General features: G+C 41.4%; 1 protein-coding gene across 4 annotated transcripts in view; it reads left to right on the top strand.

Annotated features, from left to right (window-relative positions):
- SMURF1 (SMAD specific E3 ubiquitin protein ligase 1) overlaps window positions 1-27,534 on the top strand; it is a 46,063-nt gene that overhangs the window by 13,449 nt on the left and 5,080 nt on the right. For 2 of the 4 annotated variants that reach the window (XM_059484028.1, XM_059484029.1), the window contains exons 2-16: window positions 12,366-12,404; window positions 12,795-12,903; window positions 13,712-13,845; window positions 13,958-14,023; window positions 14,874-14,949; window positions 15,248-15,501; window positions 17,367-17,451; window positions 19,290-19,436; window positions 20,518-20,722; window positions 21,005-21,108; window positions 22,499-22,613; window positions 23,543-23,721; window positions 24,540-24,677; window positions 25,034-25,154; window positions 26,614-26,815. In XM_059484028.1, coding sequence (XP_059340011.1) covers window positions 12,366-12,404; window positions 12,795-12,903; window positions 13,712-13,845; window positions 13,958-14,023; window positions 14,874-14,949; window positions 15,248-15,501; window positions 17,367-17,451; window positions 19,290-19,436; window positions 20,518-20,722; window positions 21,005-21,108; window positions 22,499-22,613; window positions 23,543-23,721; window positions 24,540-24,677; window positions 25,034-25,154; window positions 26,614-26,815 — 1,974 coding nt within the window. The remainder of the gene's footprint in view (window positions 1-12,365; window positions 12,405-12,794; window positions 12,904-13,711; window positions 13,846-13,957; window positions 14,024-14,873; window positions 14,950-15,247; window positions 15,502-17,366; window positions 17,452-19,289; window positions 19,437-20,517; window positions 20,723-21,004; window positions 21,109-22,498; window positions 22,614-23,542; window positions 23,722-24,539; window positions 24,678-25,033; window positions 25,155-26,613; window positions 26,816-27,534) is intronic. The other 2 variants (XM_059484030.1, XM_059484031.1) reach the window with 1 other exon arrangement.

Raw genomic sequence — 27,534 nt, forward strand, 5'->3', positions numbered from 1 at the left:
GGTTAGAACAAGGGAATAACACAGGCTGATACAGCTTTATTTGGAATAAAAGCCTTCTTTTCACAGAGTCCTGTTTGGTGCCATTCAGTTCCCAGTTTGGTGCCTCCCTTAGGTCATGCAAGAATGAGACATTTTGCTTAAAATACCTAAAGTGAAGAGGGTGGCTTTGCTTGTGTAAGAGAGTGATAAAACAGATACAACAGGGATCCACTGAACTTTGGTACTAATTTTGGAGATCAGGTTTGGAAGAAGGGGGTGCTGCCATGGGGTTATTGGTTAACCACATCCAGCCAGGGCACGCCTGGGTGGAATCCTGCTCCAGCCCCCAGCAGTGGTGGATTGTCCATCTCACCGCTGCTCAGCTGACAGACACACGGCTGGGAGATCTGTTTACACCAAACACCACGGGTGATGAATCACTCCTGAAGGAAGGAGCTTCCTTTTAGTGGCTGCTGTGCCATGTGCCTGACAGCCTTCTCCATCATTGGAGCATCTTGGAGGAGCATTCTGCTGAGGGAGCTCTGGAGTGCTCAGAGATCCCATTCCAGAGGATGGGCAGTGCTGTGTGAACTCCCCAGCACAGAGCATCACTAATTCCTTCCTGCCAGCCTGGTGCTCCTGAGTCACAGGGCTGTGTGTCTGTGTGTCCCTCGGTGCTCCTGAGTCACAGGGCTGTGTGTCTGTGTGTCTGTCCCTCGAGAGCAGCACGGGGCACACGCGGATTGACCCACATTGCCTGGGGCACTGCAGCAGTCACGTGCAGCTCTCTGCCAGGAAATCAGATGAGAACTGATGTAATTCAGTTCATCCAACGTTTGCACAGCCTGGGCCAAAGTGCTTTCAGGGATTTACCACTTGTGTGACTAATAGGTGATTAGGTAGATTGGAAGGAGTGTGTCTACGTGCTTCATGTAGACAAGACTTATCCTGTAATAATGGCAGCACCAAAAAAAGTGTCTTACACATCATTCTCTCATTGTAGTTTTTAAATGGAACTGGTTATTAAATGAGATTTTCTTCCTCTGCGTAAAAGCTTTCATACTAATTCCTTGGAAAGTTTGTTGCTTGGGGATGTTTTCCCTGTGACAGCTGGACAATTGTCCTGTAGAGGAAAACAATAATTCAGTCCTGGGGTTAATAAAAGAACAAAAGTAGGTGAATGAATGATAAAAATTTGGCTTCACAAAGCTATTAATACCTCTGTAATTGCAGTCTTTTTTTGGAACAAGGCTCATTTCTGTCCCATTCTCCTTTGCCTCTGCCACAGCTTCCTTATTCCTGCACATCCACTTGCAGTCCCCTCCTTCCCCAGTGCCACCGCTGTCACCTCCCCACGTCCCTCCCCAGGCTCAGCAGGGCTGGCATAAGGCCCAGGCTAATAAGCTCAGACAAGCTGATTCCCTGGCAGGTGTCCAGGTGGCTGCTCACCTTTTAGCATCAGTGCCCTCCACAAACATGAGTGTTTGGGGCTGCCTTGGGTTTCTCATTTGTAAACAAAGAGAGTTGGAGCTGAGTTCTCTGAACAAGTGAAAAAATAGACACAAAGACAGTGGAGAGCAATTTGTAGCCTCTTGGGCGGATGTTGGAAGGGATTATAACGGGCAGAATAATCACAAAACAAGCTACTGGAGATTGAAAAAATTTCCAGTTAAAAACAATATTGTAAAACAGCTAATAAACCTGATTCCAAATGAGAAAGGATGCCAAGAATTTAATTTGGGTGAACACAATTTTTCTTCTCTCTTCCTGTTTTTAAACTTGCTACCTTTATTTTAGCTTTTGTATAGGAAATTAAAGCAATTGTTCCATTCTGTAGCTCAGCACTTAATCAGCCTGAATGATTTTTTAAATTTTTACCTAGATGGTCAGGGTGTCATTTTTCCCTTTTTTTGCACATGCCTCTTGAATCGCCTGGAATCTGACAGATATAATTTGAATATGGAATGGTAATGAAGACAAAAATAGATGTGTGCAAGAGCTGGTAACAGGGAAACCATCAAGAAGAGAAGTCAGTGGAATGTTTAATTCCATCTAGTGTGGGCAGTTTTCCCCCTAAGACATTAAAAGCATTTATACCTCAGTACTAAGATCCAAGTTAGGATCAAGACTTCATTTATTATGGGCCATTAGGCTCTGCCACTTCTTTCCAGCACCAACTCCATCTTGATGATCCATATGTTTGTTATCCTCAGGTTGATAACGACAGCCCAGGGAGCTCTGGGAAGAAAGAAGTACTTGGGAATGAATTCCAGCTGGTTCAGTTTTTGGCTGGCCACTCTGAGTAGCCTAGAACGAAATGAACTTGTGGCTCCGGGCTTTTGTGCTCCCTTAACTCTTCCCTGAATATGGACTTTGACTGCCCTGATTTTGGAGTCAGAGCTCACTCAGGGTCAGGTCAGAAGGGGCTGCTCCAGCTCATGTGTTTGTTACCATCCTGACTGCAAAGCAAACAGCAGGTCTGAGAATAAGGAAGGCAAAAACTGTAAGAGCATGAAAAAGTTTCTTTGGCAGCAAGGCCCATGGCTTTGAAAAGCTTTACATGACAAGACTTGAGGCTTTTTATGTTTCTATCCAAACATGCCAAAAAGCACTCGGCATACCTCAGTTAAAATCCAAGCATGGAAAACAGCAAGATGTGCTGGGAATCAGGGAAAGTTTCTGAGGCATTTGCTAACCTGAGGCATGTGGTGGTAAAGCAGTGATATGGTGCTGATGCCTTACTTGAAAGAAAGAATGCTTTTCATTTACTTAAAAAAAAAAATTGGGATATTGACTGTGCCTCTTGAAAAGTCATCCAGTACCTGCTGGAATTTCTCCTGGTAGCAGTTACTGAAGTTAGTAGTGCCAGAAGAGGTGCTTGGTAAGTGTTATTCTTTGCAATAGATTTTGCACAACTGCTTGTTACAAGATTTCCAGTTATTAAAGAAATTCAAAATGAGTCTTGGTTACACTGAAATAAGTTAGGTCCCCTGCATTGTTCTGAGGTTTCTTCTATGTACATAGTAGCCTGTAAGCCAAATTTTCCTGTGGAATTTCTGTATTGAAAATTCTTCATTCACTGTTTCTATATGAATGAAGAAATGTGGATTCTTGAACATTGTGACCACAGTGGTCATCAGTGTTTTTATACTTTTATTTATGAACTTCTAAAAACTACTCTGGCAAAATTTGTTGGTTTGTATTTTCAATGTTTTTAAAACAGGGATTTTTTCCCCCCTTCATTTTGCTGGAAGTTAATCTCAACATCAGCAGCTTCCTGGGGCACTGAAGTGATTCTCTTGCCAGCTTCCTGCTCGTGGTTCACAAGGAAGCTTCAGTTCAGCTCTGAGTTGAGCAGTCCGGAGCCAAAGCTGCATATTGAGCACTAAGGCAATGTTCCATGTGGATTGTTTAACTACAGCTCTTTTACTGATACATTTAAGCCCCATGGGATGGACTAATAGTTTACATAGTTTACAACTTACACAGAACACCATCAATTTTTTGAATAACAATGTTCTTGCTTTTGAGCAATCTACTTAGCACTTGATGAAAACCAGACATTAATTTTGTACTGTTTATTATATACCCCAATTGGAAACTTTTGTTCCTGTAAAGTTGATTTTATACCTTATATAATTGCAGTAAGATATCAAAGAAGTCAAATACTGGTTTTGTCTGGAAAAAACAAATCTCAGTTTTAAATTGAGATTGAGAATGTGTTAAATTACATTTTTTTCCTCCTTTAAAATAGTGCTTAACATTCAAATTGCTATGTTGAAATACTGACACTACCTGTATGTGATGGAATGTAAATACCAGCCACTCTTTGGAGATACAAAACATATGTTTTAGTTTTAAACTGAGAAATCTGCTTCGTTTTAACTTGGAAGTTGTAGACCTTTTGCTGTTTGACAAAAATTCAGTGTTTCTATTGAACTGTTGCTTGGCTGTATCTACTCCAACTTTGCCAAGATTTTCTGTACCAAGGTTTCTTCTTTCACAGGTTTCACTGTTCTGCAGCAGCAGGTCAGACTCCTTTCTGCATAACAAGCAGCTACTCTGAGGCAAGGCAATATTTATATATTGAGCTGGAGATAGTACTGGCTCAGAAGGTACAAAAGTTGTGTGTTGTGTTCCTGACATTTCAGGTGTTTTACTCCGTGGTCAGGACCCCAAGGCTGGGTCTGGTTTAATTTCTGGGAGTGCTTGTGAATTCTGCTGATCGTGGTGCTCAGTTAAGTACCCGCAAATGTGTTGCTTCTGGTTTTGGTCTCTTGCTCTGCACTTTCTCCCCTTTATAAAGCAGCAGAGAGCAGTTGTGCAGGTTTTCCTCACGGAATTAGGAAATGAATGCCTTGTAAAAGCTCGGAGTCCATTAATTGGATGGTGTTTTGTGGGGGAAAAAAAGCTGCTGTTAGTACAGAAACATACCTGTAACTTGAATCTCACAAACGGCTTATAAAACATGCAGGGGTAGCAGTGGTCTGGGTAGCCCCAGAGAGAATATCAGGGAAGAAGGAGAATCTAAATTTCTGTGTTTTACAGTGAACATAATATTTATTGGAACAGCCTTTTATGTACTGAATTAGTAAGCAAATGATCAGCTGTATAGGAGAGTCCTTCTAGGGTTCTTTTTGGTAATGAAAATAAGGTGTTCAAGGCTTTATACCTTGAACTTCTGAAAGTGAAGATCAGAGACACCTTAAATGAAACACACCTCCCTGAAATGCTGACTGAGCACAGGCACTGCTCTCTGCTGCAGGAGTGTCAGCTATTTCATACCTCATTTATGCTCAGCAATATCTGAAGCATTCAGGGTTTCTGTTCTGTATTTGATTTTAAATTTAATGTTGTTCACCTCACATTTTCCAGAGAAACAGATATCTGAACATTTGGCTAGGATTTCTAGAAAGGACCTTTTGTTACTGGGACTCTGGGATTAGGGCTGGGTTTGAGCTGAGTTCAGTCCCCAGCTCTGCCTGGGACCTGTTGTGAGCAATGTTGGGATGAGAAGAGGGTCCCTTTAGGTGCTGACATTTTTAGGGATTTGAAAAAGATGCTTTGAAACCTCCTTGGTGTTGAAAGTACAAAAATATTTTTGGCCATCTTAGTAAAATTCTGTTTGGAATCTGAGTTATGAGTGCATGTGGGTGGAGGAACATGTTTTTCATGCTTTAGGAATTTTTTTCCAGATGCTTTTGCAGTGCTTGGGTAACTGTAACAGCAAAGTATTGAGATTTCAGCATGGATGTATTCCTTAGCTCTAATGCAATTTAAGGGAATTGAGCCACATAGTTTCCTGGTGTGTTTTTAGCTTCATTTTGGTGATGATGTTGCACAGCTCACGTTGTGTCTGATCCAAAGTGTGAGCACAAGAAGAATGTGCAGGGCGTGCAGATAAGTCTGTCTGGATAGACACCACTTGCTTGGAAATATGAATTATTCAATGCAAGTGCACGTGGTTAGAGATGCAAAAGATTGAATAAGGGAAGAATTCCAGAGCTGTGTTGATCCCTGTATATAATAATAACTGTATTACAATAACTGTAACTTGCACAGTGAAGTGTGGAGTAAATGAAAAGTCCATTTTGTATTTCCAGCAGGATTTTTTTCCATTGAAATTGTTTTGTTTAGCTCTCAGCTAAGAAGTTGTATTTGCCCTGAGAACAGCATATGTGTGGTTTTAACAGCAATTTTGAGGCTTTTACAGATTTTCCTGTATCTTACTAGTGTATACAGAAGCTGATGCTGTAGCTGAAGCCTGAGTGTATCCTTTGGTTTCAGGGAATCAGGAGACTTTGTGGAATCTTGACTGAATTTGGGAAATCTCTCCTTACAAAATTATTGTCCCACTTGGCTGTGGTCCTGGCAGAATTACTGGTGGGGGTGGATGAGTGAGTTTTAGAAACCATACAGTGGGTACAAATTACATTATGTTCTGTTAACATATTTCCTGGTAAAGCTGTGTAAATGATGGGCTGTTCTTGGGAATGGCTGTAAAATGGTGATGGTAATAACTGACTTAGCTCTTAAATTCCAGTTCTCACAGAAACTGGTTGTGCTTTGGACATGTTTGGAGACAGCAAAGATGCAGGGGAAGGGATGTGAGGGCAGACAGAGCTTCAAGGACATCTTGGTGACAGAGGAGGTGTCATCACTCAGGGTCTCACTCTTGCCCCAGCATCTCTGGCTGTATTTCCCACATCGGAGCAACCACTGCAGGGCCAAGAAGAATAATTAGTTGATGAAACAGCAGTCTACAAAAGGTTTTCCCTAAAAAATAAAATTTAGAAGAAAAAGCACCCATGGTAGTACAATTTGAGTGGCACATGGGTGACAAAGCCCCATGGGCAGGTTCTGCTTTCAGAGCTGAGAGTGTGCCTGTAGGACTCATGCATTCAGGGATATTTGGGGTTTGTGTCTGTCTAGGAAATGGGCAACTCTGAGTGTGACAATGCTCTTGGCCTGGATTAGAGGGAGGCATTGCAATGTCATCAGAAAACTGAGGCAATAGCTGGGATTTAATGAAAGATTTAATCTGAGAGGTAACCTTTATCTTAGGTATTTGTTAGGGGTGAGTAAGGGGGAAGAACAGAGAGAAAAGTTGGTGTGAGAAGTAATTGATAAGCTTATTCCCACTTCTGATATGTGTGCCTTTCTCAGATTCTGTACATCAACATTAATTCAGCTTCCTATTGATCTCCCTTTCTATCCCTGCAAAGTTCTTCAGCTGATTCCATAACTCTTCAGTGTTTCTCCAGTTTTACATCTCAGTCAGTTAATTTTTAAACTTGCTTTACTGGTCTTGTACTGCACACAGTGTCAGTTAAAAGGGAATTTAATGAGTCTTGTTCTTCCAATAGCCCTGTGCTGGGTTTTTCAATGATTTATATTATTGAGGGTTAAGTCAGCCCTTGCTGGTTGTGTGTGAAGACTTATTGTTGGAGAATTTTTCAGTTTGAGTAATTCTTAGGAGCAGAGATGAAGCTCTTGTGTTTTGTAAACTTGGTTTATTTTTGCAGTAGGAGAACTGCCTCTCATTTGTGACTGCTTTCTGCTTAGGTAGGATGGAATTCTGATTCCTGACTAAGTAGATACTTTAATGACATGTTAATGGACTAATAAAAATGGCTTTTTCTGGGTGTGTGGTTTTTTGAAGATCTCTTCAAAGTTGTCTAGTGTTTGCAACTGGCTACACGAAGCCAAGTTCCAGCCCACGAGGAGATCATGCCTTGAAAAGAGGCTTTGATTTTTACTGCAGCCTACACAAAAGGGCCACAAAAAGAGTTCATGTATCAACTCTAGCGACTCTTTGAGAATTGAGGGTTTTATAATGAAGCCTTGCTTTAATCTGGTAGTCAAGGTCTGGTTTAGCATGAGTTCAGGCAGAGCCTTCCAGTGTCAGGGCATGAATGCAGGGCCTGAAGTCAGAGGGTCTCAGGGGTTTCTGGTTGGTTTGTGTCTCAGATTGCAAATCTCATTGGCACCACAATGCTGAGATGGTTAGTGAAGGCCACTCAGGGTGCATGTCAGGATGAAATTAGTTCCATACAGCTAATTGGCTTATTTGGCAATGTAAGGAAGGCTGTGGCTTTGTTTATCTCTTTGTGCTCGGCGGTTCAGGTTCGGTTACTGAGAAGTTAAAGCAGTCTGGATTTGTGCATTTCAGTCTCCAGCAGACAAAGAAAAAGACCAAAAGTATTCCTAAAGCAAACAAAAAAATTACTAGAATAGAAACCTTGGCCTTTGTGGTGACAATTTAAAGTGCAATTTGTGAGTAAAGTGGTGTATTTCAGTTCAGTGATGTGGCTGGCTGTAGAGAACTGCATTTTTACACACTTCAGTCATCTTTCCCATAAAATAATTTTTTGTACCCCACCATATATAAATGATTGTCATCCTTAAAAAAACCAGACATGTGAAACCTTCACGGGTTGTCTGGTAGTAGAAATAATAGCAGACCTTATCTGCAGTGAAGTCTCATTTAAGGTTATGTGCAGAGAACACAACTGGAAGCAGAGTCATTCCTCAGGGCACTTCAGAAGGGGTGGCTTGTGGTATTCAGAGTATTTTCCACAAAATCCACTGAACTGTTTGGATGAGACGTGATTTCACATAAGAAATTCAGCAAAGATTTTAATTGTGGGCCTTGAGTTTTAGGGTGTTGGAGCAGCATGTGGTGAATAGCTGATGTTTGCTTTTTTCTCCTTTTTTGGGGGAGGCTTTTTCCCACTTCATGTGCATTATTTTTGCCATGCAGCCTTCCCAAAACTGTTTTTCAGACTGGGATTTCTGCTGTGGAAACCAGGCTGTGAGCTGGCACACACAGGGGACTGTCCTGCTGGGGCACCTCCAACACAGGCTACCAAATTCACAAGTCAAAACCTACACAGACTTTGCATTAGCAGAGATATTTCCATTACTTAGATGTCTCAAATTTGACCTGCTTTGCAACCTTTTTCATTTTCCAATTGTGTGCAGTAACTTTAGTTTCATTTTATGTCAAGTCCTTTATTGCTTTCTATTCCAAAGCCTCATTGTTCTTCTTTGCTTCTATCTTAGAACAAACCAAGCAGTCTGTGGTGCTTGTAATGATTCTGCTGCATATCTCTATGATTAAAGATGGTCTGTACAGAAAGAAATATTGAGTGAAGTCCTTTCTACGCCACCAGCCTGCTGGCCTGTGTTTATCTTCTGTCACAAAGTAAAACGAATATATCCTGGAATCTGGCTGCCTGTTTGTACAAGCATAAATAATTAACCTGAAATATCCAAGGGAAGGCCAGAGATGGCTGAAAGTGGTGTTTGCCAGCATGGCTCACTGTGACCTCTCCCCACCTTTCCTAAGGAAGATGTGGATGTGCTGCTGGTTTGTCTTGGCTCCAGAATTAACTTGGGTACTGAGTTGAAGGCCGTGGTTAGCTCAGATCATATCCACATGTAAAGGTCCTTCATTTGAGCATGGAGGCTCCTGCCTTTAACTTGCAAAGTGTGAATGAATGCAGTCCCAGGTGCACATTTGCCTGCTGCTTTGCATTGGTACAGGCTGGGCCTATGCAATATTTTCATCCCTTGCCTTATTTACTTTACTTTTCCCCCCAGGAAACTGTGTCCTTTGTACACTGTGCAGCTGGAAACACTTGTAACATCTTAGCAGTGTGCAGTGGGATGGGGTGTGTTGGGAGTTGGACTCTGTGATCATTATGGGTCCCTTCCAAGCTGAGACATTCTGGGTGTATGGGAATAAATCTGGTGCTGATGCAGAGTCAGGCTCTGTTTACTTGGGAATGTTTGAAATGATTCCTCTCCCAGACTGTTTTTCTGTGCCTCCCTGCAAGTGCTGCTCTTGCTGCAGGATGTGTCTCAGGGTGAATTAGCAGCTTTCTGATGCAATTCTCACACTGGTGCCACTCTGTGCTCTCCTCACTGTACCAGTCCTGCTCCTGCAGCACCTCCTGAACCACAGCAGATGATTCATTTCTGTTTGGAGGCAGGGTGGACAACCAGGGCCTGGCAGAGGAACCTCTCAGCTCACTCAAGTTACATCCCCAGGGTGAATACTGACTTTGTCTAAGGCTCATCCTTTCTTCACCTCCTGCCAAATATGCTTTCACACTAGCACTTCACCCAGCTGGCTAATTTGGCCTTTGAAATTATCTCAATAATGTCAGGTACTTAAAAAAACATTCCCATCCCTTTATAAATATTATAATCTAGATGTAGAGACATTGTTTCGGTGTTGTTTGGGATCTGTTGTATTAAAAAAAGAAGTTTTTCAGAGCTGTGCAACAATCCTGAGCTGAGCATAAACAAATCCTGTGTCAGGCTGAAACAAGTTGGTTGACTTTGAGCAGGCAGAATGTAAATACCCAAGTCAGGAGAATTAGTACCTTTTGTAGTGTTGCAACAAATGCAGGGAGATCACTCCTGCTGACAAGCCCAGGACTTTTCTTGTTTAAAAGAAAGAAAAAACAATTTGGAAAATGGGCAAAGAGGGGATCTGGGCAAAGGGCTCAGGGTTTGTCTCATTCTCCTAAACCCTCTCTGAACCAGGGATAAAATTAATAACTTTTTAAGCCTTTGTAGCTAAACCTCCCCAAGTCCATGCATTTGGGGCTTGAAGTAGCAGCCATCAGGTTGGAGCTGATGTGTTTGAGAAGGAAATGTGGCCCAGTCCCAGCTTTGCAGAGCAGGGAGGGGCTGTCTGCTCTGCTCCTGGCGTGGTTTCACATCCAAGGCTCCCATTGCTGACCTTTGCCACCTGTTTTTTTACTGGAATTTAGAAATCTGTGGCTTTTAAGTGATACAGCTCTTGCAAATATTTTTTGCTCTATTGGGTTTAACATGCAAATAGTGGAGCAGAGCCAATGGTCCATCTCGGGCAGCCTGATTCTGGAGATTGCCCCATAAAGGTTTATTTCAGCTATTAGCTTTTGTGCCAATATTTTTCTTACAAGAAAGAGTAATAATTTTTGCAACCGAAAATTGAGGGTTTCACAGGCTGTGAGTGGAAAATTGGCAGCTGTGCTCATCTACTGTAGACTGAAAGGCTGGGGCAGAGGGAAAAGAGTTACATGAAAATTATAATTCTTCAATAATAGCTTTAGAAATTCATGCTGCTGTTTTGAAAGCACACCTGAAATATGGAATAAAGGCAAAAATTATATGGACAAACCATATGCAGAAAGTTACAGATGTCATCCTTCTCCAGCTCAATAAATAATTCTTAAAACTGGGGATGGCAAAGTAGAGTTGATTTTAAAAATCTCGCTGAATTCTTTTGGGCTGGTACTAGCATGCTAAAGTTCTTGTTTTAATTGTACTTAGTCTCTCTTTCTTGAGTAGTTTTTCCTCTGAAACACTCTCAACAGGAAAAGGAAATTAAAGGTTGCTCTGTCCTTCCACAGGCAGCGGATGGTGATTCTCTAACCCTGTGTTGTTTCAGATTGAATTGCCAGAGTCTGGCACACTTCTCTTTTTGGTCAGTTGTTTAAAAAAATGCAAGAGAAGCTTTCTTTGATTATAGTTTACCAGTGTAAGAAATAAGTAATTTTTAATCCCTTCTAAAAATACTTTCCTGGTGTGGCTGCTTTAATTATTACTAAGAAGGAGGATTTGTGTATTTTTTTCCATGAGCTTCTGGGTTAAATAGTGGATTTCTTTGGTCTGTTTGCTTGACATGGGAGGTGAGGCAGTTTTTTTCTCTGCTGCCTGTGTTACGTAGGGAATGTCTCTCTGGAGCTGAGAGGTGGAATTCTAGTAGAAGTATATAAAAATAAATAAATAAAGTATTTGTTCCTTTGCACCTTTCCTTTCCCCAGTGTAGAATTACAGTGAGACTGAGGGTAATTCAGGAAGAAGGGGAGATGGAGATGAGAAGGGGAAATGGTCCATACCTGGGGAATTGCCCATTGATTATCTTCTGAGCCTTCATTCTCATGCTGAAAGATTTTTTTTCCCACTGGGGAAAGAGACTCCCTCAGCAGTAATTAGGTCTTTTATAGTTACCTTCCTTTCTTGGATCTTGGTTTGAGATAAGTTGAGCTCCAATATTTTCCTCTTTGGCTCTGGAGTTGTTTTTCCTGGCCTGTAAGAGGAGTTTAATGGATACTAAACAACTTGGATTGCTGAGATCCTACTGAGCAGTCCTTATGGAAAAGCAAAATTAGACTTGTAACTGGTAATAGACCTGGTAGAAATGGAGATTGATGTGAATTTCCTGATGTAATTTTTTTCTTACACTGCTGTGCTGGTGAGCAGAATTGGAGAGAGGGAAACGATGTCTCATGTGTGGCCCTTTCAAAGGAAAACATCTTGATGCAGATTTTTTTTTCCAGTATATTTATTTTTCTCCTGATTGAGGCCTGCCATACTTCTCCCCAAACCTTTGTGTCTTTACAGATTGCTTCTGCTGTTGCCTGCCATGCTTTGTTTCACCATGTACCCACACTGTGTGTGCAAGGAGCAGGAGGTTGCCCTGCATTTGATAGCACTTAGTGAAGAGGTCTCTTCCAGGAATCCCAGAACTGTTCTTTGTTCAGAAAATGTTTAGCCTTTGTTCTAAAATGGAAGGATTCTCAAACAACAACAAAAATCTGATTTAGTATTTGTGTAAACATGCAGTAAAGAAAATTATGAGGTTTTAATGCAAAGGGATGTTCATTAAATCTTCTGTGTGTTGTAACAATAGAATTAAAGCAGCAAATATAAAGCCAAATTTATATGTAAAAATTCCAATCCCAGATAAAGAAAACAATGCTCACATTTAATATTTAGGTGGTTTTTTATGAATTATTATCAGGTATTATTTGAGCTGATGTGATTACCAGAAAGCTTTTTTTTTATGGTTTTAAGATTTCTTTATCTGCTTTTTTGTTTTGCAGTATTATGTGCCAAGAATCTCGCAAAGAAAGATTTCTTCAGTAAGTATGTCCCAGTTGTGTGACTTTCTGCTCTGGATTAATCAGATTTATTTGGAGATGGTGCATTACTGTGGAGGCTCATCTGTGTGTGTCAATGCACTGCTTTACTACAGGAGTACACCTTACTCTGGGGTGTAGATTGTGTGCACTTCAGGGCTGGAAACACTCAGGGCTCACAGATTCCAGCTGGAAGTCTGACTGATGGAAGCACAGGCAGAGCTCACAGCTCTGTGCTGGGGGGTACCAGGAGCATCCTCAAACACAGGATTTACTAAAATATTTTCAGGATAATGGCAACTGTCCTTTCTTGAGGGGAGAGCTTCTAATGGCGTTGTCTTGGCAGCAGCAAAACAAAGGACTGTGTTTAACAGCACCTTTTCCTTTCCACAGGACTTCCTGACCCGTTTGCTAAAATAGTTGTGGATGGGTCAGGTCAGTGCCATTCCACTGACACTGTGAAGAACACGTTGGACCCCAAGTGGAACCAGCATTATGATCTGTGAGTTGCTTCTAAGCTCATAAATAAACAGTACCCCAGAGATTTGTCTACTGAACAAATAGTGCAGGGTTGGCACTGCAACTTCATTTTGTGTTAGGAAGAAGAGTCACATTTCATAGAATCTCAAAGCAATTTGGTTGGAAGGGACCGTAAAGATTCCACCCCCTGCCATGGGCAGGGACACCTTCCACTATCCCAGGTTGCTCCCAGCCTGGCCTTGGGCTCTTCCAGGGATGGGACAGCCACAGCTTCTCTGGGCAACCTGTGCCAGGGCCTGCCCACCCTCACAGGGAAGAATTTCTTCCCAATATCCCCTCTAACCCTGATTTTTTTTCCAAGAAGAAAATCCTTATTAATAAAGGAGTGGTACTTTGCTTTTAGGTGTTTGAATTAGGAATTATTTGTGTGGCAGGTACACAGCACAAAGGCTTAGTGAGCTTTCCTGGAGCAGTGCCATCCAGTTTTTACAGAAAATTGTCCTTGTTGGAATGATTTATTTTCTTCAAATTATTAGAACCATAAATTCTGCAGTTTTGTACGTTAATCGACTTGTTGTTTAGCTTTTAATGAGGCTGGCTGTAGTTAAATTCATGCTGCAGCAATATCAATTTCCCATGCTGTGTGAAATCACTGTGCAGTAATTCATTAATAACAGCATTTTGGGCATAAGCACTTGTGTACTTCTAATAAAGAGGCATGACCAATGTACTAAAATGTGTCAGAATTTGTACCAATTACAGCATCAGCTCTGTGGAGTAAAAAGAGGTTATTATTTCTAAAATTACTCTTTTAATATGTATCTTTCTAGATACGTTGGGAAAACAGATTCCATAACCATCAGTGTATGGAACCATAAAAAAATCCATAAGAAACAGGGAGCTGGCTTCCTGGGGTGTGTCCGACTCCTCTCCAATGCCATCAGCAGGCTAAAAGATACTGGATGTAAGAGCAATTCCTCCCTGGTGTGGCCAAGAACCCTCCATACCTTGTGCTGAGTAGTGTATGTTCCCACCCAGCCCTTGCCAGGGTTGATTTTTCCAATTCTCCTTTGCAGACCAGCGTTTGGATCTATGCAAACTCAACCCCACAGACACCGATGCTGTCCGAGGCCAAATAGTGGGTAAGAATGATCCGAGCTAAATTCCATCTGCTTGGTAAATATCCATAGGGAAAAACTCCTCTAGTCACTGCTTCTGTGCTGCTTTTTCTTATTTTACTGGGATTAAATTACATAACCTAAAAATTTTCATCACACTCCTATGCAGGAGTTTGTTTCCTCTCAGTTGATGATGGGAAACAGCATTAAAATCAGGGAATGCATCTGGAAAGGCTTCTGCTGCATCTCTGGAAGGGTGAATGTCACTGGGAAATGATGCATTTGGGCAAGGTGACAGGCAGAGGGAATCTTGGGTGTCAAAAAAGGATCTGGAGGAGTTATAAGACATTTTATAAGTTGCTGGTTTGATACCTTTGACTCATGCAAGCCATTTCCAAATTTCAACAAGGCCGTGCTCATTTTACAGCAAATTTACCCCACGTTTTACTGCCCCAAACCAACCCCAGCTTTTCAGTGATATATATTTGGCAAACTCAAATTCTCACCCTAAGATGACATCTAGTGGTGAGCAGTTTTTTTCCAGCTTCCCTTTCTAGGTCCTCATGAAACCCAGATGTAGAACTTGACATGTTTGATATTTACAGAAATAAACTCAAGTTTTGAGGGGATGACGCTCTGGTTTCTCTTCTGCTTTTTAAAAATTAGTAATGCTTTAAAAAAGCATTTTTAAAAATTAGTAATGCTTTTTTTAAGAGAATGGAGGGAATTTTGGTAAGTGATGTGTTCTTGTGCATAGGGTAGAGCTTTACTTAATATTTTTCCCTGTATAAATGTGGATTTTTTTTTTCTTTTCGCTGTTTTTAAGAATGCAGTTTTTCTTTTATTGACCTGAGCTTGTGTTTTCTTCTTTCAGTCAGTTTACAAACACGGGACAGAATAGGCACAGGAGGTTCTGTAGTAGACTGCAGAGGGCTTTTGGAGAATGAAGGGTAAGGATTGTTTTCTTTACACTTAATTAGAACAGTGGTCTATGTGTGGAAAGACTGTAACTAACATTAGAAACTTAAGTAACAATGTGACTTCTGCATTTTCTGGGAGTGTGTGTCTGTCAGTAGGATTATTAGGCTGAACTTGGTAAGGCTTGATTTTATTTGTTACCAGTGCAGAGAAATTTAGGTATAAAAACATTAAGAAAATGGCGCCTCTTGAGTTAAAAGTACTTTAGTTGTGGGGAGAGAGAACCAGTTATTCCTGCATTCACTTCTGTTGTGATGGAAACTCGTGAAGTTTCCCCATTTTCAGAACGGTTTATGAAGACTCCGGGCCAGGGAGGCCGCTGAGCTGCTTCATGGAGGAGCCGGCGCCGTACACGGACACGACGGGAGCGGCCGGAGGGGGCGGCTGCCGCTTCCTCGAGTCCCCCAGCCAGGAGCAGCGGCTGCAGGCGCAGCGCCTGCGCACCCCCGAGCTCAGAGCCCACGTCCAGACCCCTCAGAACCGGCCCCACGGGCACCAGTCCCCTGAGCTGCCTGAGGGCTACGGTGAGTGCCCCGCAGAAGGGTTTCCTTGCGAGTGCCCCGCAGAAGGGTTTCCTTGCGAGTGCCCCACAGAAGGGTTTCCTTGCGAGTGCCCCACAGAAGGGTTTCCCTTATGGAGGAGCATCAGGGGGTAGGATGGTCAGGATGGATGGAGATGAGAAATCTCTGAAGCCAGGTGGTGGAATTTGGGGTTTATTGCAAAGGGCCTGGGTGCAGGGACCTGCTGGGAGCTTCCAGCCACAGCTCAGAGCAGGCCTGAGAGAAGAGAGGGGGAGAGAGGATGAGAGGGTAAGAAGGTATGGGAGTAAAAAAGGTAAGAGAGTGAAAGGGTAAGAGAGAGTTTCCTGTTCCAATACAATAAATCTTCTTCTGTGTGGAATATTCTAATTCTCACTAACCAATCTAGTACAATATACAAATCCTGTAGCATTTACATCCTGTAGCATTTACATACAAGCTCACAAAAGGGTTTCCTTTATGTAGGAGCGTTGCGGGGTAGGACAGTTGGGATGGACAGAGACAAGAGATCTCTGAAGCCAGGTCATAGAACTTGTGGTTTATTTTACAGAAATAAAATAAAGGTTTATTATTGCAAAGGGCCTGGGTGCAGGGCCCTGCTTCGAGCTGCCAGCTACAAGTTGGAGCAGACCTGAGAAAAGAGAGGGGGAGAGAGGATGAGAGGGTAAGAGAGCAAAGGAGTAGAAAAAGTAAGAGCGTAAAAGGATAAGAGAGAGAGGTTCCTGTTACAATACAATAAATCTTCTGTGTTGAATATTTCTAATTCTCACTAACCAATCTAGTACACTATACAAATCCAGTAGCATTTACATCCTATAGCATTTACATACAACTCCACAAAAGTGTTTCCCTAAAAACTCCTCTTTGTAGGGTCTGCCAAGCTGTAGGGTCTGCTCTGATCCTTGGACCTGTCTGCAAGCAGAGGGTGTTGTTTCATCAAAAGGGGTTTACCTTCAGTCCAGCCACACCATTGTTTTCCAGTTGTTCAGTAACTGAGGGATCTCAAAGCTTGCTTTCATTTCAATCTTGCTTATAGTTTCCATATTCTCAAAATCTTTTGCAAGGCAATCATATTTATAAGGTTTTCCTGTTTCATCTTCCCCAACACCTTTATCCAAAAAGTTAGAAAAATTTTCTTCCCTTTGGATGCATCGAGGGGTTTTGCCTGTTGGAACAAGCAGCGTCCACGTGTGTCTCATTCTGCCTTTTGGAAAAGGAACTAAGTGCAGATGGGAGTTTGAGATTGGCTAATTAGCAGTTGGCTACGCCAGGATACACTGAGGGGTTGATGGTAAATTAAACATGAGGTTGTGGTATGATGCTGTTACAGAAAATTCACTGCTAATCTTGGCTGTGTATCTAGGGAGAACGAATGGAAAGAGCTCTTTAAACTAGAGCAGTAATGCTATTTTTTCCTTCCCCCTTGGCATGTTGTGTAGGTTTGAGCCCACATTTGAGAAAAGACTGGGAAAATATATAAAAGCAACAAAGAAACCAATAGTACAGAAGATTAGTGAGGATGGGATTAAGGAGAATTTAAACCTCAGAAAAGAGCACACCAAATCTAGGAGTATAGAAATCTAGTTTGGGGGTTTGGATTATCTCAAAATCTAATACTAAAAGTACAAACTAAAACATGCTGGTGCATGGATCTGTGCATTTCAAAAGAATGTTGAAATGTGTAGTCAGAGTAAATTTGTCAAGGACAAAACAGTCCATGCTTCAAGAGATCAGTGTGATGGCTCCAGTACTTTATCTTAGGAGGAAAATATCCTAATGTCTTTTAACTGTTTAATTTTTTTTTTTTTTAAGATTTGTAATTTAGAATAATCTTCCTTCTATTTTTATAGAGCAAAGAACAACGGTACAGGGACAGGTTTATTTTTTGCACACGCAGACTGGAGTGAGCACGTGGCACGACCCAAGGATACCAAGGTATGGATTTGTAGTTAAAAGTCAGGGGGGTTGGTGTGTATTTGTGTGGCAGGATGCTGGATTTATAAGGGCAAAAATCTATTAAATGGCCTGTCTGAATTTAAAGGGAGAGCTCCCAGCAGAGGAATTGTTTGGGATGTTTCTAGTTACCTTTTCACCAAACATTGATTACTCTTTTTGAAAGAAAGAATTATTTACTTGTGAATCGTGTGGGGGAAAAAAAGGAAAAAAAAATGTGTAGCCCTTCAGGAATTCCTGTTTGACAAATTCTTCCTAAAATGTTGATGTGGCTGTTTTTGGTGAAGCTTCAAATTTCTGAATCTTACTTACAATTTTTTTCTGTATGAAAACAGTTTGGACTGCAAATTGAAGAAAAAACTAACTTATTTTTTTAAATAATTGTTTCTTGAATATTCAGCTTGTAATTTTTGTTTTATTATTACTCACTTGTGTATAACTGAATAAGAGATTACTTGTTATCTTTAAACTTGAAATGGTTTGAGGTTTTTATGCTTTAGGCCAGTAATTTGCAGCTAGAAAATTTGAATCCTTCACATGATTAATTTAGTAAAGCCTCTTTAAACCTTAACCTGCAGTTAATCCAGGTCTTTGTGAGTGAGGTCTGGTGCTCTTCCTGAGTAGCTCTGAATCTGGGCTGTTTCATGGGCCACCTGCACACCAGATTCCAGAGTGGAGTTTGTAACTCTCAGCTGCTGCACTGCCTGGATAATAGAGGAATGTGGTACAGGATATTAGAAAAATGATACAAAGTAGTGCAGGCAAAAGTGGTGATAAAAGCTCAGTGTATGGAAGGAAATGAAAAACTAAGCTGAAAGAGAAAGAAAATAGCTGATTTTAGATTAGCTGGTATTGTTACAAGAAGAAATGACAGTGGTTGTTCATTTGTGTCAGTCATGTCAGGCTTGTGTGCCCAAAGCTGTGTGTCTTCTTCAAGTGATGCTGGTCACTCTCATGGAAGGTGCTGCTGCTCCTCTCCCCAATTCCTTGAGCCAGGGTTTCAGGGGCAGCAGTGGAAGTGGACACAGCAGTGTCTTGTGAGTCACAGGTCACACCTCTTCTGGTTAAAGGTGACTTTTGTGCTTCCAGCTCGTGGTGCAAAAACCTAACCTTGGCATGGGGCAGAGCTGCAGGTTAAAACTTGCAGTAATCAGATCCCTGCAGGACTTTGAGGTGCACAGCTGATCTCAGCAAATGGTCCCAGCCATAATCTCCTTTAAGGAGCCTAACAAGGGCTTGTCTGTCTGCCTGTGTGTCCCCTTGGCTTATATTCACTGTGACACTAAGGCACCTTCAGTGTGCAAAGCATTTCTACCTTTCTAAACCCTCTCAACTCATTTATACAAATATTGCGTGGTTAGATTTAGGTGAGGAGTTGCAAAGTGGTGTCTTCAACCCTGGATCCCTGCCAGCTGTCTGAAGAATACTTTACTTAACAATAGGTTTTCTGCCTAAAAATAATCTTCATGTTTCCTTCCTTCCTTTTCTTGCCACTCTTGGTGTTTTCCTCAGTTAGTTGGCTGGAGCTTTAGGTATTTTCAATCTTTTTAGGTATAAATACATTTCATGTGTCGAATTCAGACACTGCCTGGAAGTGAGTGACTGCCTTTAGCAGCACTTAGAGTGATACCTGAAATTTATCCAGGAAGAAAGGAGTGAGTGAATGTGTTAAAAGGCTTACTCTCAGTGGTTTTTCAGTCAAATAGTCAGGATTCTAACCTTAACCTGATTAAAGAGGTGATTTAAATTTTTAAGTGATCTTGGTATTTGGTTGCTTCACTTCACATCTGCATTAATATTTTGTTTGTTTTTCACTTTAGAGACCTTAACAGTGTGAATTGTGATGAACTGGGACCTTTGCCTCCAGGCTGGGAAGTCAGAAGTACAGTTTCAGGAAGAATATATTTTGTAGATCATAACAACAGAACCACACAATTCACAGATCCACGACTACATCACATCATGAAGTAAGATAAATAATTCCTGTCAGGTCTGGGAGTCATGAGGGGCTGAAACCCTGAATGATAATTGAGGAACAGATGCAGCCAGTGCTGTAGTCAGGGACCAAGCACTGATTCTCAGTGCTGGTTTCATCTAAATTTTTTGCTGAGACTATTCAGAAGGGTTTTACTCTGCTGGGCACAGTTCTGGAGTTGCTGGGTGTGGGGTAGCGAGTCTGCCAGGGGTTCCCAGCAGCTCATGTCTGTCTGGATGAGCAGTTCTAGCTCTGTGCTGTCTGTTCTGGATCTGGTCTAACTTCATGCTCCCTTGAGCTCCAGACAATGGGAGTATAAAGCCAGCTGGAGTCTGGTCAGTGGGTGCTGTGCACAGCCAGTTGGGGTTTAGCAGGATTTGGTAACTCAGGTTCTGCATCATGGAAAGGCAGCTGAACTGTTGTGGAACTGACCCTGGAAGCAGCCTGGCAGTGCTGCTTGTGCCCAAGGCCAGACTTTTCCTGTGCTTGAAGCCAGCCAGGGAATCCTCTAAAAAATAATTGCTCTACAGCCCAAATAAAGCACTGATGGATAAGGATAGTTGAGTGTATGAAGCTGCAACTGTTTGAGTCAAGTATTATCTTTCTCTCTGAAAAACCACAGATGCAGTATTTTCACTGTTTCAGGAATCCCCAGCCCCATTCTGCTTGAAGCTGGAATAAAATCAGTTGCAGTTGTTAAACAGTTCCCTTTATAAAGGTGTTGTTTGTTCCATTAGAGATCTCTTTCCCTGTTGCACTCCTGAAAGTTCTCTCTATGTGTGAGAAACCCACACAAACTTTAATTACTGCTCAGTCAGCAATCAGTGATCATGCTCCAGAGCCTTCCACAGTGCTTTGCCATATAAAACCAGTTCAAAAATGCTGAAACTCTTTAAGTGTCTGTGTTCCTTACATCCCTGAATTTAATGTAAAGATAGTACAGAAGTATCCAGCTGAATACGTATTTCACTCCATGTTCCTTTTAGAGAAGCTTAATCATTTCTTCCATCATTGTTTTACATATTCTTTATTGTTGTGTGTCCAGACTAAATATTGTCCTTTTTTTCTCCAAGCCATCAATGCCAGCTAAAAGAGCCCAGCCAGCAACCTCTACCAGCTCCAAATGAGGGATCACTGGAAGAGGGTGAGGAGTTGCCTGCACAGAGATATGAAAGAGACTTGGTACAAAAGTTGAAAGTTCTCAGACATGAGCTCTCTCTTCAGCAGCCTCAGGCTGGTCACTGTCGCATTGAAGTATCCAGAGAGGAAATATTTGAGGTATTTGATTGATTTTTTTTTACTGCTAACAGCAGCTTTTGTCATTGAAGAGTTAAGTAAAACTGATCACTGATTATAACAACTTTGCTTCACAAGCACCCACCACATGACACAGTTGTCATTGAAGTTTGCTTCAGGTTAGCGCTCAGAGTCATGTTTTCTGTAATTCAGTAACAATCTATGTATTACAGAAATGCAGAGATCTTAATTATGGTATTAGAGAAATCTTAATAGACTTAATTATAGGAAGTAAAAGAGCTAATTGTACAAATGCACATACAGGAATCCTATCGTCAGATAATGAAGATGAGGCCAAAGGACTTGAAAAAGAGGCTTATGGTGAAATTCCGAGGAGAGGAGGGCCTGGACTATGGAGGAGTAGCAAGGTGAGATTTTGGGGGTTTTCTGTTACCTGTTAATGTCATATGGTAATTATTTGTGGTCTAGTTTATAGACAGTGGCTGTAGCTTCACTCTTTGTATGGTACACTGGAAAGTGGAAGCTTGTGATTTAACAGTTGTCCCACTGCAAGTTATGAAAGTGTGATCAGCTCAGATTGTGAGGTCTCTCAGGGAGTGTATAGACCCTGAAGTGAGACCCAGATCACAGGCATGGTTTTGTTAAACACACCTCTCTGATTTCTCACAAATGGATTGCAGGAGAGTTCCTTTTTGTTATTTCTCAGCTGCATTCAGGAGAGTTCTTTGATCTGTTGGAGCAGGAGTGGAGATGAACTAATCCTAAACAAAAGCTAAAATTTCAGCGAGGACTTGCCTCCCGCTTAAAAATGACAATAACTCCCTGCAGGTCACATCAGATCTGAAATTCAGGAGCTGATTTAGCATCACTGAAAAAACGCTCACCTTGTGGCTCAGAGTTGTGTAAATTCACAGAGAAATTTCTCACAAAAGCTGCCCACTTAGGTGTCTTTCAGTGATCAATCCCTGGACAAAGGAAAGAAGCTGGAACATTCTGAGCTGCCTTACCCCAGGCAACCTTGGGTGTCTCCACTGTTGACATCCTGTTACCCTGATGCCTTTCATAATTGCCCATTAGTTGCAACTGACTGTTCCAGATCAGTACAGCTCCACTTCTAAGCATTACAATTGATAGTTCTCTCTGAATATTTTGGATCTGGGAATGATATCCAAATTTAACAACAAAGGGGTATTTGTCATGGTGGCTTGGGAGGTCAGAAATAGCTTTAGTTCTGCTCCTGTCCTTGTGTGTTACTGAGGTGAGAGAATTTACCCAACCCCTGCTTTTAATGCACTTGGTCTCTGTCCCTTCTGGCCTCTGCTGAAAGCAGTCACCAAGCTGGCAGAAAAACAGCTTTTTTAAAGATCCCCAGCAATTGAGCTGATTCTAATCCACAATTTTTTAAAATATTTCCTTATACTGTACAGGTTGCAGAGAAGCAGATCTCATAGGCTGATCTCATAACTGAACTCTGTACAAAGGAAGGATTTTTTTGGAAGTGTGGCCTGTTCAGACTCAATTAGTTGATGGCATTGTCTAACAGCTTGCTGTAGCTTCTTTAATTGATGTTAATCCCTTCAGTGCTTCTAAACTAAACCCAGTCTGCCCTGAGTGGAGTAGGACATGGTGGGGTTTTAATCACACCCTTTTGGTCTACAAATGGAGGGCAGCAAAAGAGGATCTGATTTTGAAATAAGCATTCCATGACTGATCAGTCACAATAATTGTGTTGTCTAAAACTTAGGTGCAAGTTGCATTCTTCTAAATTTGTTGTTAGTTGTTTTTTTTTCTTGGCAGAGAGTGGTTGTATTTACTGTGCCATGAAATGTTGAATCCCTACTATGGACTCTTCCAGTACTCCACAGATAATATTTACATGCTGCAAATCAATCCAGACTCTTCTATCAATCCTGTAAGTACTAATTTCTCAACAAAATTCCTACTTCAAGAGATGTCCTCTGCAGTTTCTTACAGCTGTTCTTTCACAAGAAGTGTCTAAACTGCAGGGTAAATGGGAATAAGAAGGTGTTAATGTCATATTTACACAGTAAGAAGCAGAGGGGTTTTGTTCAGAAATTAAAAACATGACAGCCTTTGATAAATATCTGATTTCTGTGAGACTCCTCAGTACTGATTGGTTTGCACAGTGACTCTGAGAAGACAAAACAGATGAAATTCATTTTCACTGTGAGCACAGCTGGTTGCATTCCCAGCAGTGCCACCTCATGACTTTTAGGGATGTATCCCTTGCTTGCCCTTTCTCACTACTCTCCTGTGCTTGCTTTTTCTCTTACTGGAGGATTTGTATTGATGCAGACCCTAAAAGGAGCAGCAGTTCTGTATTAGTAGAGGGAATTCTTCCTGACATGACATTTCCTGACATTTGCACTGGAAGATGAGGGAGGTGGATTGGAGGAATGTTAACCATAGGTTTTACACCTCAGCTTTCAAAAGTTAGTTTCAAAGGAACATGAAAGAAATGAGGGAAACAAGCACACTGCTTCCTCAGGACTAGATACATTTGGATGGCTAAATAAAGAATAAACTCATTTGTTTGGAATCCTCATCTTCTTGGATTTTGGAGGTTTCACAGGGATTTTTTTTTTCCACGTTTTTCCCTTTGAGAGGTCTAAAGATTTGAATCCAATTTATTAATCAGGTAATGCACAGAGACTTGTTCAAGGTTTTTAATCATTAATGTTTTGGTTTTGGTTATGTTGTGAGGAAAAGTGGTGGCTGCTCTTGCCCAGAGGGCTGCAGGTAACTCACACAGAACAAACCACTGAGGGTGCCACAAGATGTCAGTGTCTTCCCAAGGCTGATTCTCCTCTCTCCCTGCAGGACCATTTGTCTTATTTCCATTTTGTTGGTCGGATAATGGGTTTGGCTGTGTTCCATGGACACTATATCAACGGGGGGTTCACAGTTCCCTTTTACAAGCAGCTGCTGGGGAAGCCCATCCAGCTCTCAGACCTGGAATCTGTTGACCCAGAATTACACAAAAGTTTAGTCTGGATCTTGTAAGTACTGAATTTAGCAATGTCTCACTGTAGAGAAAATGGGATAGAGTTTGTTGGCAATAGTGAGATGCTTCAGACAAACAGTTTGCAAAAATCTTTTTATGGTGGCTGTCTGTACAAAGTCATTAAACTATTCTTAATATATCAAAGGTACTTGAGGGAAAGTTCTCATTGCAAACTCTCCTTGCAATAAAATAGATACTAAATCATTAAAGGGGGCATGGGTATGGTAGAATATCATTATCAAAATCCAAACTCAGGATAGAGGTCTGAGAGGAAGTACAGCCTTCTTCAAAAGAAAGCCAACTCTGATTAAAGTGAAAATAAATGGAAGTAATTTGGGCTTGCAGAATAAGATCCAGCATTCAGTGTAGCTTTGGGACTCTTCAGAACTGCTTTGCGTTATCTTAATTTCTTTTCCTAAAAGCTGTTTTGAATTTTGTATTTAAAGAAGTTACTGATGCTGAAGTTCTTTATGTATGATCTCTTCTGTGCTTCAGATTTGTGACAGCAGAACAGATTCTTGCTGGGTGTATATATGTGTGTGTGTGTGTGTGTATTTCTGTATACAGGGTTTTATCCAGTATCCTGAGTTCTGTTAGAATCAGATGAATATCCTATATCTGATCAGGCTCTTCAACATGCCCTAAACCATACAGCAATTGGTGATGGTGGCAATATTCCTCTGGTGTGTGAAATGCAGGTGGTAACTGAGATTTAGCCTGAGGACTACCTAGGTGCTCAAATAACTGTCACCATCACCACTGAGAGTTAGCAAAATGCCAGAAATGCTGAGTTTCCCCTCTGTGCATTGGCAGAGAGAACGATATCACACCAGTCCTGGACCACACGTTCTGTGTGGAGCACAACGCCTTCGGGAGGATTTTACAGCATGAACTCAAACCAAATGGCAGGAATATTCCAGTGACAGAAGAGAACAAGAAGGAATATGTCAGGTATTGCCAACAGAAATATGTCCTGCAAATGGAGTGGGAAGAGGATAGTAAACAGAATTTTTGTATATAATGAAACTAGGGAAGTAAGGATTTTGGGTGGGAACTCCTGAGTCTTAAATGACTCTAATGTTTTCACTGGAAGACCTGGGGAGATGAAGTTCCGAATGTGTTTTGGTTTTTCCATTGATGGTGCAATAATTGTTGATGGGAAAATGAATGGATAAGCACTTCTTTCATAATACAACGTGTGTGTATTAAAACAAGGTCCTCTGTAAAATGAGCATTTTGCGAGTCTGCTGTGAAACCCCAGTGCTGTCCAGCTCATCACCCCTGACTCCTTCCTTCCTCCCCCTCAGGCTGTATGTGAACTGGCGGTTCATGAGAGGAATAGAGGCACAGTTCCTGGCTCTGCAGAAAGGTTTTAATGAACTTATTCCTCAACATCTCCTTAAGCCTTTTGACCAGAAAGAACTTGAGGTATGTTTTATCCACATGGATTATTGTTCTGTAATTTGTTTGATCCACAATCAAGCACTGATTTAAAAAACAAACATAAAACAAACAAACCACAAAACTTATTCCATTCTATATACCAGAAAGCTGAGTATTTGTTTAACCAAACCTTCTTAGGTTTATTCTAAACATTCTTTGGGTTGATATTATTGAGAGATCTACTTAAACAGGGAAAGACAAATACACTGTGGTTTCTATCCAAGGACTAATGCTCGAGGCAGGTGGTCTGAGAAGGAGGAAACACTGCAAGTTTGAGGAATTGTTGGCAAGACCAGACATGTTATTTACCCCAGAACGTGTTTTGTCCAGTAACTTTTCATGCATGGCTGTTTCTGTTTGCACACAGGAATTGGTTTGCAGAAGTAGAAGAGTTGAGCATATAGAAAAGAAATTAATTTGTCTTCTTATATCAAATCCTGAGGTGCAGAAAGCTACTTCTTAAAATAGTTCCTGTTATAGCAATTTTTCCTCTGGTTTTGCTTCCTAGAAAAAATAGGATAACCTGTGGAATATTCATCATTTGTGGTTTAGAAAGCATTTTGTGCTAGTCAGTTATGCATTTTGATTAATCCCACAAAGTTCTTGCATTCCATTTGCTTAAAAAGGTAGATTAAAAATCCATTAAATATTTCAATACTCTCCATGTCAGAACAGTCACAACTCCCCTAATGATGTGAGCAGGTGTAAGTGGGTGCTGTCTGGGTGGCACAAGGCAGCTGCTCAAGGGCAGCTCTCGGCAATGGGATCCTTACTGTGGAATATTATGGGAAATTTAAAATACATGTTAAATATATGTTAAAATAGATGTTAAAATGTTTTGTTTTGAGGGGTGAAGTTTGCTCTGTGCTGTTTATTTGTTGTTGCCAGAGGAGGTGGTTAAATGCATGGCCAGCAGCAGCTTCCTTTTTGCAACCTGGTGTCATGTGGAAAAGAGATTGAAGTGATATGTCTGATCTATATCAGATTCTCACAAATGGTGTCAAAAAGCAGATGAAAAGTTTCTGTAGTTTGGTGTGGAGCAACAAAGCAACTCAGATGTTCCCACAAGCTGAGCAGGATTCCATTGGCACCTCTAGGACAATCCTGCAGCAGGACAATGATGCTGTGCCACAGCCTTATTCCAAATCAGTCCTGTGCCCTCATAAAGACAGGCTGTACCTTCCAGGGAACACGGATTTAATAAAGCAGATTTTGCATGGGCTTCTGACTCTTAGTTGCTTGTGGAAGTTCCAATGCTGGTAAAGCACTGCTTGGGGTCAGTTTCTCTGCAGTCAAACTGGAGAGATTTGGAAGGTTACCTTGCACCAAAAAGGTGAGTGAAGCACCTAAACAATGCCAGGCTTGGTGACGTGGTTGGATGTGTTTTATAACTGCAAACCTGAAATTACTCTGGACTTTAAAGCCCTTCCTAATCTTTGAACAGCTGATCATAGGAGGCCTGGATAAGATAGACCTGAATGACTGGAAGTCCAACACACGCCTAAAGCACTGCATGGCTGACAGCAACATTGTCAAGTGGTTCTGGCAAGCAGTGGAAACGTTTGATGAGGAAAGAAGGGCGAGGCTGCTGCAGTTCGTGACGGGCTCGACGCGTGTCCCACTTCAAGGTTTCAAGGCTTTACAAGGTGACTGATGTGGAGGCTGAGTTAATCTGTGGTTGGGGAAAGGGATAAAAGTGGTGTGGCACTTACAGGCCCCTTGTAAAATATCAGCATATGACTGGATAAGTCAAGCACTTGCAGACTTCAGAGCTTGAGAGCTGTTTTGCATTTGTCAGCAGCTCAGCTGCTGCTGAACACTTTGGCTGTTGCTGATAGTGATGGAAGCTGGTGGATCTGTTACTGTGCAGTGCTTTGACTGCTGTCAGTTTTGGCTCGTCAGTCTCCTGCAGCTCTGTGCTCTGAGGTTCAAATAATTCCATGCAAATGTGCAGAGGGATATGGCTGACTAAAGAACTTTTTCATGTGAGAATTGTATTCCCCTCAGTGTTCAGCAACAAACCATTAGGCTTTAAAGCAAATTTCTGAAAATTGCAGGTTTTTATCAAAAATGTGGCACTGTCCTTGGCTGTTCTGATCTCCTGATCACCTTCCATTTGTTGGCTGACAGTAAATTGATGTTCAAAATTAAAATAATAGTTCTATTTTACAAGGAAAACCTTCATGCACTTAAGTATTTTCATTTTTGATGGTGCAGCTTCATTAATATCAAATTTAGCAGCTTTCCAAAATACCAGTCTGTAAAATGATTGTCACAAACAGCCCTATCTCTTCTGCCATCCCTTCATCAGCTGCAAATATGTCTACAGATTTAGCCTGGGACATACTTATACTTGCAGCTGGAG

This window comes from Ammospiza nelsoni, chromosome 17 (genome assembly GCF_027579445.1).
Source record: "Ammospiza nelsoni isolate bAmmNel1 chromosome 17, bAmmNel1.pri, whole genome shotgun sequence".
Classification (NCBI taxonomy): Eukaryota; Metazoa; Chordata; class Aves; order Passeriformes; family Passerellidae; genus Ammospiza; species Ammospiza nelsoni.